The following is an 11,935-nucleotide window of genomic DNA, read 5'->3' as shown; positions in this document are numbered from 1 at the left end:
TGCAGGCAAGGCGAGCAAAATGCAAGCAGACAACCTGTCACTAACAATCTCATCATGACTCCACATGCCTACAAACCTTGGTGCTCTGTTGTAGACCTGCCTGGTCCTTGTAAGAAGGGTCATACTCATACTTGGAGCCACATGGATGAGGTATAAGTAAAAGCAGAAAGATATAATAGATATACCTAGATATCTTCATGATGATCTCTTCATTATATTTTCTTAGGATTTCTATCCCATTCAAATCAATGAGATAAATGACCAATCGAAAAATCTTATATTTAAAAAGAAAACGTCTTTTTTATCTACTAACATAATATGGCGAAAGGGTGAGCTCTTTACACATATCGTAATTTGCGACCTGAAAGCTAAAGTCCAAAACAAAAACAAACCCCTTTGCACGCGATAAAGAGGGAGAAAGGGAGAGAAAGAGAGACCGCCGAAGGCGAACGTGGCTGTACTAGTTAACAAAAAGGGAAACCATCACTAAGGGAGACAGACCAAAAATTGATATCCCCCTACTCCCAAAGGGTGCGACTGAGCTCTAAGTAAACAAATAAAATAATATATTTATGATCTTTAACAGGATCCATAGTTGTGATTGATGGGGAGGGAATGTGATAAAGGCCAAAAATAGAAAGAAGCAAGTGGGAAGATGGCAATGTCACATGTGTGTATGATGGGTGTGTGTGTGGAGGGGGGGAGAGAAAAAGAGAGCCATAGGAGTTGGAACTTGGGGGGCACCACTAGCTTGGGGGGCACCACTAGCCTAGGTTGACAAAACTAGGAGCATTTCACCTAGACCAGATAGAGCAGAGTCCAGACTAGTAGACTACAGCCAAAAGGGTCGGGATTCTGGAGAACATTTCACGTAATCAAGCGGTGTTTTTGCGCCTATGGAGGTGAGGCTTAGCATGTCCTCCTCCACCACCCCCATCCCCACCAGCAGTACCACCACCTGCACCATGAAGCCACCCCCACCTTAACACAAGATGGGCGCTTGCCCCTGTGGAACAGGTTCAGCTTCCCTCATCGCCAGCTGGTGAGCCTCTCTCTCTCTCTCTCTCTCTCTCCGTTCATCGCTATCTGACCCCCTGTGGAGCGTCGTCACTAACTGGTAACTCTCTCTCTCTCTCTCTCTCTCTCTGTCTCTCTCTGTGTGTGTGTGTGTTTGCCGCTATCTTGCTTCTCTGCTGCTTGCTCTCGTTTTGGCTCCTTTTTCGTATGACTTCTGCTTCTTCTGGCTGTTGTTCGCCTCTTTGATCGCATAGGACCTCCGTGCATGTTCATGCTAGCATTGGTACGCTTGCTGCTTCTCTTCTCTCTCTCTCTCTCTCTCTCTCTCTCTCTCTCACACTCACTCACTCACACACACACACACACACACACACACACACACACATACATTTGAGCACAATCCTTATTGTCTGCTCAATTGTACTCATCAAATCTCTCTCTCTCTCTCTCTCTCTCTCTCTCTCTCTCTCATATTCATTCTAGTATTCTCATTGTCATCAAAACTTTGCGGGGTTTATCATCAACACTTAATCTGTGTGGGTTTACCTGTTTTACACAATTGACCCTTTCTTTTGTGAAACAGCATGACAGTTGCCTCATTAGAATCGTCCTCTAATGATCCTGCAGAAATTCAGTCATGCTCGAGGGTGGCCAACCCGGAGAACTTCCTTTGATGAAGGAGCTGAATGCTCTGAAGAAAAGCAAGGGGCTTAGGGATCCATCAACTGCAACATCAGTCCAGCGGTCTCCAGTTTTGGAGGCAGTCCCTTCTGTAATCTCCGAATTCGGTCCATTTTTCCAAGGAGGATACGGCGATTTAATGATGCACAAACAAAGCGGGTTTGGTGGTAGTGGCAGAAGAGATGGTATAAGAGGTGGTGCTCCTTCAGAGAAGGGGTCGCGCAGATCGCCAGAGCTAGCAAATGGCAGCTCTCGGCCTGATTGGGACTTTCCAAGCGAAGCTTTTATGGAGCTAGGTGCTACTGGTCCTCCTGATTTTCACAAGCAGAGAGAGGAACTCAAGTATCACCTTGAGAAGCTTGGCATTTTCGGTGATAAAAGCGAGTCCGTGAAGCAAACCATGGGTGGCAAGTCTCTGCTTCACAATTGGAGACCTTCTTCTGTTGCTGAGGATGATGAAAATGACATCAATGAGGAGGAAGAAGGGCCCTTCAATGTAGAAAACTATGAGGAAGAGGTTTCCCCGGACATGCGTCATTGGTTGGATGCAGCAAGAGATGACAGCAGTGCTCATGGGGAATTCTCTGCGTTTCAACATGAGGGCTTTGGGACAGAATTATATAGAAGAGCAAAACCTTCTTATAGGGCATCTAGGATGCCAGAAATGGAGCGGCCCGCTCGACAGAATGCACAGATACTTTCGCCCTTGGTACTCAACTCTCATGAGCAGGATTTGCAGAGAATGAGCCAGTCAAGGTCCCTCTTCACACTGGAGGAGCCTTATGAGGAGGAGGACGAGTATTTTGATGAAGAAGCTGAGAGTGACTTCACTCCATCTCATACTGCTTCAGCATTCAAAGGAGGCCCCGCACCCCATTCACCTTTTGGCTTGGTGCCACAAGGAAGGCGGTCATCGGCAGGCAGGAAACCTTCTTCCATTGCAAGCTCCCGGCATGCACATGTGTATTCTGGTATGAGTTCTGTCAGAAGGACCTCGAGGGCAGGACCTTGGGACGGTGAATTTTTGGATTATGAAGTAGACTCTGTGGAGCCTTCTCGAAAGGAGAGTGCAAAGGGTCACCATAAATCCAAGAATTACAAGCCACCCAAATATTATTCATCAGGACAAGAAGCTGTGTTACTGCCTGATCCTAGAAAGATGGCCAGGAGAAAGAGTGGTTCTATTATGGAGCGGCAATTGATGTTACGACAGCGCTTCGTGTCAGATTCGCACCGTCAAAGGAATGGTGAAGCTGAGCCTCTTCCATTACTTACTGAGCTAGAAGATTACAATGAAAGTGAGGATATGGTTTCCTCTTCTGTGGATGGAGATGGTGGGCGGTTGTCCAAGAGGGGCGAGATGGAGGCCTTGAATCCCTCTGCTGAAGCACATGGACATAGTTTGGTGAGAGTCGAAGACAAACAAAATCTTCAACTTGCGTTTCCGGAATGCAAGGAGCTTGCTCTCTGTGATTACAAGCCGCGCAATCTGAGCCAAAAGTATAGACCCAAAGGTTTTGAAGAGGTTGTGGGGCAGCACATAGTTACTCAAGCCCTTTCCAATGCCATTTTGAGAGGCAAGATTGCGCCTGTGTATCTGTTTCAGGGTTCCCGAGGGACAGGTAAAACATCCGCCGCACGAATTTTCGCTGCAGCTCTCATTTGCTCATCATCAGAGGAGAGGCGCCCTTGTGGGATTTGCAGGGAGTGCATCATGGTGACAACAGGGAAGTGCTCGGAGGTCAAGGAAGTGGATGCGGCAAGCAATAATGGCATTGAAAAAGTGAAGGCGCTACTAGAAGAGACTATTTCGGCCCCTCCGTTGTCGCGTTACAAAGTGTTCATCATAGATGAGTGCCACGTGCTTACCACAGAGACATGGAATGCTCTTTTGAAAATTTTGGAAGAGCCTCCCATGAATGTGGTCTTCATTCTCATCACGACTGACCCTGACCGATTGCCTCGGACAGCTGTTTCTAGATGTCAGAAGTTCCCTTTTCCCAAAATCAAAGACTTTGAGATTGTGAAGAGGTTGCAACAGCTTGCTGATTTGGAAAACTTTGCAGTAGATCCGGATACTCTGCATCTCATTGCATCACGGTCAGATGGTTCTCTTCGAGATGCAGAAACTACCCTCGATCAACTAAGTTTACTGGGCCAAGAGATCAATTCTTCAACTGTTTATGAACTGGTAGGTCACATGGTTTTGAAGCACTGCTTTAAAGTTGTGAGATATGGCAATTGTTTGCCAGGTTTATTCTTAATATGGATGTGTTGCATGTCTTGTTTATGCATCGATGCTTCGATAAGTACGATGGTAAGTGAAGGCATTTACTGTGTTTGCAGTACCAGGGCTCTTGCCTTGAACACTAAGTGATTTCTTCCTGCCTGTATCACTGGAGAGGAGGGTTCATTGTGGTCCCTCCTCTCATCCAGCACACCCTACAATGTGGTGAGGCGCAAGTGTTGCTCTTGTCTAATATTACCCCTTTGACCAACCATGATATGTGTCTCATACTAGGAAGGATGAGTCTGATTACCCATCTAACAACTTCTTGGTCTCCCAGGTTGGTTCTGCTTCTGATGAGCGAATGCTGAGTTTGCTCGATAGTGCTCTGCTGGCAGACACGGTTGGCACGGTTCGGAGAGCCCGTGAGTTGGTAGACTCCGGAGTAGAGCCTCTTTCCTTGATGTCACGGCTAGCCACTTTGATTACAGACATTCTGGCTGGCAGCTTCAAGTTCACAGAGAGTCAGAGGAAAGGCTTTTTTAAGAAGCAAACATGTAATATTACCTACTGACGACAAACTTTTTTTTTGCGATTCTTTACCTCTTCTTTCCTGTCTATAGAGTTTCTAAAAGACGGTACTTCAGATAATTTTGTACTTTGCAAAGAAATCCCCTTTATTTCTTACATTGTGTGCCTTTATGCATCAGTGTCTGAGGAAAAGCTTGAATGGTTGCGCATGGCGATGAAAACCCTTTCTGAGGCCGAGAAGCAACTGAGGGTTTCCAATGACAGAGCAACATGGTTGACTGCTGCATTACTGCAGCTTGGTCCGGACCGGTCTTGCATGTTTCCTGCATCATGTGCAGGAACGAGCGTCACGCAAAGCCCTGTTGCATTGGATGACATGGGCGAGAATGAAGCTGGTGATTTGGAGCGCATGTCTTCTGGCCGGCAAACATGGGAAGATGATGGGAATCATGGGCAAAATATGAGCTCTGAGATGGTATCGTCAAAGTCCGATGTAGGCGCGGATCATAGGAGGCAAGTAGGGATGGATCATAGTAGACAAGTAGCTTCTAACCATGACACCTCTTGGAACATGAGGAGAGGCCAAGATATAAAGGCTCAAAGGAAGTTGGCTCCTCATGACAGGGGTACCCACAGCCGTGCATCACCATGTCTTCCACAAGCTTCAGACAAGCAACAATATGATGAAGATCTTTCTGATGACTTTGTGGAGGATGGGAATAGTGGACAGATGTTAAGTTCGTCGAAGCTGGATGAGATTTGGTGTAGAGTAGTTGAGAGATGTCCGCTTCCTTTGAGGCAACTCCTGCATGTGCATGGGAAACTCATCTCAATCTCAATGTCAGAAGGTATCTTTATTAAACCTCTCTCTCTCTCTCTCTCTCTTTCTCTCTCAAATGCACACATTATGCTTCTTTCTCTTGCAGTTGATGCTGTCATACACTTGGAGGTGAGCCACCCAGAGCACAAAGCCAAATGTGAGAGATCACAGAAGACCATTGCAAATATATTCAAGTCTGTGCTTGGTTTTCCAGTGGATGTCAAGGTAAGCTTGGCTTCACTCCCAGCAGAAAATGAGCAGGGCACTCGAAGCTGGCCACCTGTGGGTAACTTCGAGGAAGAACATGAGGCTGGAAGAGGTTCAAGTGTGAGGCCCGACAAGAGTGCTGCTCCGTTAGAGCGACCTTCCACCAAAGGCTACTCCCTCAGCCTTTGGAAGCATGGTGCCCTTCAACCTGAGGAGTCTGAACGCTTTCCGGCTATACCTGAGGCCTCCTTTGGGTCACCTGTGAAGGACACTCGATATCATGATCAGGTGGCCATGGCATGGAACAGCAACAATCTACATCCACTATCCAGTGGTGGACGCATGCCACAACTGAATACTACGGTGGATGAAAAATCCTTACAAATAAGGGCTCATGAATCCAGAAGGGTTTCACCCGCAGTGACTTCTGTGTCTGGAAATATGGCCTTGGAAGAAGCACGAAGGCGACATTTTCAAGGCATGCCAGAAAGCAGAGATGGGTACACGAGGAGCATCGAGTACGAAGACATTGATGGCAATTATAGTGATGGAGAGACGCACATGGATATGCAGTCGCCTGAACCTCATGATATGATGCGGTAAAGTTTCCTGACTTTCATTTGAGAGTCTGTCACCTATTGCCATCACCGTTCTCTGAGCTAATGTTGATCATCAAGTAGATTCTGCATTACAAGATCCTGAAATTAAGTTAGGAGGTTTTGTTAAGAGTATCGATTCATAAGGTGCATCCTTTCTGAGCTAAATCTGTTGTTTTTTTGTTAGGCCTAGACTCGTTAATGTGGAAGGACCACTAGATGCTGGTTCTCAGTGTGTGGATGGTAGAAGGAGCTGCGATACTGAAGCGCAGAAGAAGAAAGGTAGCAGTTTGAAGATGGTTCGCCGCTTAACGATGAGAAGTCGCACTAGATCATTGCCAAGCAGTAATCCTAACTCACCAGATGATAGAGGAAGTTCTCGATTTGCCACAAAAGGGCACACCAACTCTCACAAGCATAGAGAAGGGCACCATTCAGGTGAGGAAGAGGCTGGAGATTTAGCTACCGTGGTGGGTAATCAAAAAAAGAGCAAACTCAAGGGAGCAGCGGGAAGTTTTGCAAGATTTTTCAAGGGGAGTAAATAAGGAAGTGATATTAGAGAGCAGAAATGACCACATGTATACCCGCCCAAAACTCCGTGCTTGTGTTGTAAATCGTAATCTGTAAGGTATTGGTGTCAGGAAATGATGTACTTATATAGACCTAAATGGAGTAAAATACATAGATTCTCAAACAAACTCAGCATAGTCATGGAGGGATTTCACAATCATTCTGGCACCCAGAACTCCAGCTACCAACTCTTGAAACATTATGAAAAGGAGGAGCCAAAAACAGGGTAGGGTAGAGGTGCTGATCAGTGAGGGACCACAATAAGGTAGCTGGTTGGTTGGGTGTTTGTTTTTTAGTGAGGTGGTGACCTCCTCCCTGAAGGACTTCAGAAATCAGCAAGAATGGAGGAAGATGATGAGATGCATTTGTCAGAGTCTCCAGTACATGACTATTAATCACCTCCTCTCTTAGAGCACAAAGAGCTTAGTCACCTCTTTCGACTACGCTGAGGAAACTATATGCCAGCTATCTTGCACACAGGCAGATTCTCGGGGGTTCTCTATACATAGATTGGCCACATCATGTGAGCCGAAGGCCTAATTAAAAACCCTAACTGTAGATTCTTCTTGAAGATGAGATGCCCTTTTTTAGTTCAGTCTGTTCATACCCCCTATGATCGGTACCCTTTTGTATGTCGAAAATGCTGTAATTATGGGGATTAGTAATCCTTTTTGTTAAACTTACATGCTGCAATTTCATATTTGCAAGCCTAGGTTTGCCATTATGAAGCTATCTTCAATATTTCAGATATTCTTACTCAGAACCATTGCATCCCTGGGCACATCAATAGGCTTGTAGCTGGTAGTATGTAAATACGCACTGGTATTGCACAGCCTGTATATATTGTTGCGATGGCTTGACAATTCAACACCAGAGAGCCCACAGGGGGACGTGCTTATCCCTTCCAAATATTAGCCATGTTACATGGTTGGGCAAGGACCACGTACCATCAAGCAAGAGCTATGTGTTGGCATCACCATGGCCACCTAATTGATGCAGCATGTGCTGGGAACGACGGAGAGAACTCAATGGCATCAGGGTCTTTTTTGTCAAAGGTCTTACACCGAGGAAAGTAGACAGGCATTCTTGGCAACATATTGCTTCCATTTGCTTGGCACTATGAAACCACAATGTACTCCAATGCTATCCATTCAAGACAAGGTGGTGCTTATGTATAGGTGTACCTACGTGTGAATAGGTAAAGAGCCAAGGTTTGGAAATTTAGATGTATGGGATAAATCCCTCTGCAAGGACGTGCATGTGCATGCAATGACAAAGATGCATGTACCTTGGTAACGATTACAAGATGTCTCATTCGAGGTGGTGGTTTTTCTACACTGTTACTGTTGTAAACATGAAAAGAAAATCAAGAGGTCATTCGAAGTGACTATTTGATTACAGTACTTATGGAATATATGTCACTTTTGTGCATGTTTTTTACCACAAGTGAACGGGCATACTACGCACACGATCATTAGACGAGTGTGTTGGGAATGGAGAAGTGGCCTCCTTGTCCTTAGCATTGGTGACTCCTATTTTTAGGACCTAGATTGGGGCTTCAAATGCTAGGCACGAGTTCAAATAAATCAAATTATTGGCAAGAGTGTTTGCGAAAAACTCTTTATGTTTTTAAAAGAAAACTTTATAGCATAACTCCCAATTGTGAGTGAATTATGTTGAACATCCCAAAAAATTACAAGGTCTAGTCATGCTCTTGTTGAGCCATGACTATACTTACATCAAGGCAGTCCCCCCAACCCGCCGCCTCTTCCTTGTTACAAAGGGTCCATAAAGTTGTCCTTTTGAGATCTTTTATTTACCGATGTCCAAGATTTTCCCCCGTCCTAGGCATTCCATTTGCTGACAAGGCACCACTTGTCCTGGATCAATCCTCCGACTGTTCCTTGCACTCGAGCGTCCATATGAGCACTTTGCTTTCTTGAGTAATTTTTGCAAAGCTTGCCACCTCAGAACCTCCTTCAAACACACGGGGGTTTCTTGTCTGCCATACATTATGTAAGAAGAAATATTTGACGATTTGAGTGCTGACGAGGAGGGCAGGATTTCTTGAATTCTTGCCTCCAAGGATTAGGTCAGTCTTGAAGAAACTAATTTTCCATGTTCTTTGGACCCACTCGCATATTTTTCCTGCAAGGCCTTTAATAGTTGGGCAGTCCATGAATAAGTGGGCCAGATCTTCTGTCGCCATCCTGCACCCCAAGCATCGATCTGACCCAATCCCTCTCTCCTGAATCTTCACCCCCGTAGGTAGAGCACCCAAATTACCTTCCATAAAAAACTCTGATTTAATACGATTGCCTTGCTACTGTTGGGGTATAAAGCCCAATGTGGTCACCCAAGTAAGTGGGCGGGCCGCCAGGTATGTACACATATTCTTTTGTAAAAACCTAATAAGAACTCACTATGCTCTACACATTACAGTAGAGCGAGTTCACCATATCGTCGTGCTCTTCTTCTCGCACTCTCTCTCGCGTCGCACTTCCGCTCGTACTCCTTCAATTGGTATCAGAGCTCAGATCGAGGCTCGGGGCAGCATTGCAGGAGGCTAGAGTCACCAGTTCAGATTGGAGTGAGATTCGACAGGCGAAGACACGGCCCCAAATCCTGTGGGAAGTCCTAAAGAGCTAGGTGTGCTTAGAATTTCATTTTGAGGTCATCTCGGTCACCGTTCGGCTTCGACAAAGGTCTGCGCAGGCCATTTTCGACTACGTGGTCTCGACGGGTGCAGATCTGTCTCTGCAAATTTGGGGTTTTCAACCTACGACTGCAGGTGCTGAGGATATCGACACTCCCAGAGTGTTGATTTGTGGCTGTCTACACATCGAAGGACGGCTCACAGTTCTTGGAGGCGTGTCACATACGACACGGGCGCATCTACACACAGACTGTAGGCGACATCCACTAGTTCATCAGGTAGCTTGTGTTTGCTGCTTGATATTCCAGATTTCATCCTGACATTGCAGGTACTTCCACATGGGATGTATTGTCAGAGATGATGTATGTCTGTTGAGGGTTTGCTGGCTGTGAGTCACGCAGCAAACAACCGCTGCAGCGGTTACAACATATAGTGGAAAATTTGTGGATGTATGACTTTGTGGGAAGTCTACGTACTGTCAGATTTACTGCAGCCTTTGTTGAGAGTCGAGTGAGGTTTTATTGAGCTAGGGGATTCTCGAATGTTGAGATCCTTTCGGTGATACAGGTCTTGGAGCGATCCCTCGAGCACCCTTAGATAGGCAGCTAGGATGTATTGACTGTGAGTTAGACAGTTGGGATTGCATCTTTGCTTTACTGCCGTTGAGGCATTGTCACAGTCTATGCTTACAGGACAGTGACAGGACAGTGAGAGACAGTACATGTGCAGGACAGGTTTACCCGCAGCTTACAGTGTCAGAGAGACAGTGTTTTTTGAGCTGTTTTTTGGTCTGTTTTTTGAGTACACCAGAGCCATTTTACAAAGGAGACTCTGCCGAAATTTATGCAGAATCTGAAGCTTTCTTGGTTCATTTGACAGGTTGATATTGGTTCAGAGGTCAGTTTACAGGGGAAACTTTGCCGAATTTTTCCCAGGAAAGTAAACCACTGTGAAGCGTAGCTATGGCTGGATCACAGGACACTGCTCTTTACAATATCAAGAAGCTGGATGGAACCAATTTCCCATTGTGGAAGAAGCAGATTTGGCACGTGTTGGTACAAAAGAAGCAGATAAAACCTATAAATCTCAAGGGGATAAAACCAGAAGATATGGACGAAGATGAATGGAACAAAATGGATGAATTGGCACTTTCTACCATTATGCTGACTTTGGCAGAAAGCGTTTACTTCAATGTAGCAAACGAGATGTCGGCTTATCAAGCATGGTTAAAGCTGAGTGATCTTTATGAGACGCAGAGTGCAGCTTCACAGGTATACTGGCTTAAGAAGCTTGTTGACTTGAAGATGAAAGAAGGGACACCTATGCCCAATCATCTGAATGAATTCAACACAATCTATAGTCAGTTGTCATCTCAAGGTGTCAAGTTTGATGAACCTGTTAGAGCTATGTTCCTATTGATCACATTGCCGGAAAGTTGGGACACTTTTCGCACAGCTTTGAGTAATTCTGCACCTCCAGATGGTTTGAACATAGCAGGTGTAGAAGGAAGTCTGTTTACTGAAGAAACCAATAGAAAGACAATGGACAAAGGCAAAGGAACAGCCTTAGTTGTCAGGGGAAGGACCAAAGAAAAGTACAAAGGTGGAAAGAGGAATCAGTCTCGTAGCAAGTCCCACAGTGCTAAAGGCAAGAGTGACATAGAATGCTACCATTGTGGCAAGAAGGGTCACATGAAAAGAGACTGCAGAGAATGGAAATCAGAAAAAGGCAAAGAGAAAGCTGAAGACCATGGTGAGAAGAACAAGTCCTCAGTGAAGATTCAAGAAATAAATGTGACAAACACTGTTGCAGAGGATGACAGTCTAGTGTCAGGAGACATCTACTTCTTGAAGAATACAATGGACTCAACTCTTCTTACAGCATCTGATGGAAATGCACTGAGTGACTGGATTATAGACTCAGGGGCATCACTTCATGTGTCTCCAAACAAGGAGTGGTTTACCTCTTATGTGACCACTAAAGATCATGTTCGGCTAGGCAATGGGCAGACATGTGAGATCTTAGGTGTTGGAGATGTTCAATTGAAGTTTCAGAATGGCTCTTCTTTCACGCTGAAGAATGTGAGACATGTTCCCGCAATTACAAAGAGCTTGATCAACACAGGTTTACTTGATGATGCTGTCTACGTCACCACTTTTGGACAGAACATGTGAAAGATATCCAAGGGTTCTATGACAGTAGCACATGGAGTAAAGTCTGGAGGACTTTACATGATTTATGTATCAAATGTCTCTAAAAATGTAATCAATGTAACCGAGCAGCCGAACGTTTCTTTGTGGCATAGCCGGTTAGGACATATGTCCAAGAAGGGAATGGAAATCTTGTCTCGTTCTGGTTATTTGCCTGGCTTTTCATTTAATGATTTTGAATTCTGTGAACATTGTGTGTATGGTAAGAAAACACAGCAGCCACATAAGCATAGAAGCAGTAGAAGAGATACACAGTTGGCACTTGTTCATAGTGATTTGTGTGGACCTATGCCTAACCTATCTCTAGGGGGAGCTTCTTACTTTATGACATTTATAGATGATTACTCGAGGAAAGTATGGGTTTACTTTCTCAAGCACAAGGATGAAGCGTTTAGTGTTTTCAAAACGTTTGTGACACTT

At 45.1% G+C, this 11,935-nt stretch overlaps 1 protein-coding gene across 4 annotated transcripts; it reads left to right on the top strand.

The window, feature by feature from the left end:
• Window positions 1–739: 739 nt before the first annotated feature.
• Window positions 740–8,052, top strand: LOC147461640 (uncharacterized). 4 transcript variants are annotated; one of them, XM_086509140.1, is made up of 6 exons: window positions 740–1,042; window positions 1,645–3,889; window positions 4,266–4,482; window positions 4,636–5,304; window positions 5,383–6,082; window positions 6,267–8,052. In XM_086509140.1, the coding sequence occupies exons 2-6, from the start codon at window positions 1,655–1,657 to the stop codon at window positions 6,622–6,624; spliced, it is 4,179 nt and encodes a 1,392-aa protein (XP_086365266.1). In that variant the 5' UTR covers window positions 740–1,042; window positions 1,645–1,654; the 3' UTR covers window positions 6,625–8,052. The 4 variants fall into 4 exon arrangements, with proteins under 4 accessions (XP_086365266.1, XP_086365265.1, XP_086365264.1 ...); XM_086509139.1 differs by having other exon boundaries at window positions 740–1,117; XM_086509138.1 differs by having other exon boundaries at window positions 741–1,042; window positions 1,601–3,889.
• The last annotated feature ends 3,883 nt before the right edge of the window (window positions 8,053–11,935 follow it).

Source organism: Adiantum capillus-veneris, chromosome 3 (assembly GCF_014529385.1).
Source record: "Adiantum capillus-veneris isolate H3 chromosome 3, ASM1452938v2, whole genome shotgun sequence".
Lineage (NCBI taxonomy): Eukaryota > Viridiplantae > Streptophyta > Polypodiopsida > Polypodiales > Pteridaceae > Adiantum > Adiantum capillus-veneris.
The sequence above is the reverse complement of the archived record's forward strand: the minus strand, read 5'-3'. Positions and strand labels throughout refer to the sequence as shown.

Excerpts from the sequence above, each read along its gene's own strand:
- LOC147461640 (XM_086509140.1), top strand. The coding sequence starts at position 1,655 with ATGCTCGAGGGTGGCCAACCCGGAGAACTTCCTTTGATGAAGGAGCTG. Across the intron at positions 3,890-4,265 it reads CTTCAACTGTTTATGAACTG|GTTGGTTCTGCTTCTGATGA; the intron begins GTAGGTCACATG and ends TTGGTCTCCCAG. Across the intron at positions 5,305-5,382 it reads CTCAATCTCAATGTCAGAAG|TTGATGCTGTCATACACTTG; the intron begins GTATCTTTATTA and ends TTTCTCTTGCAG.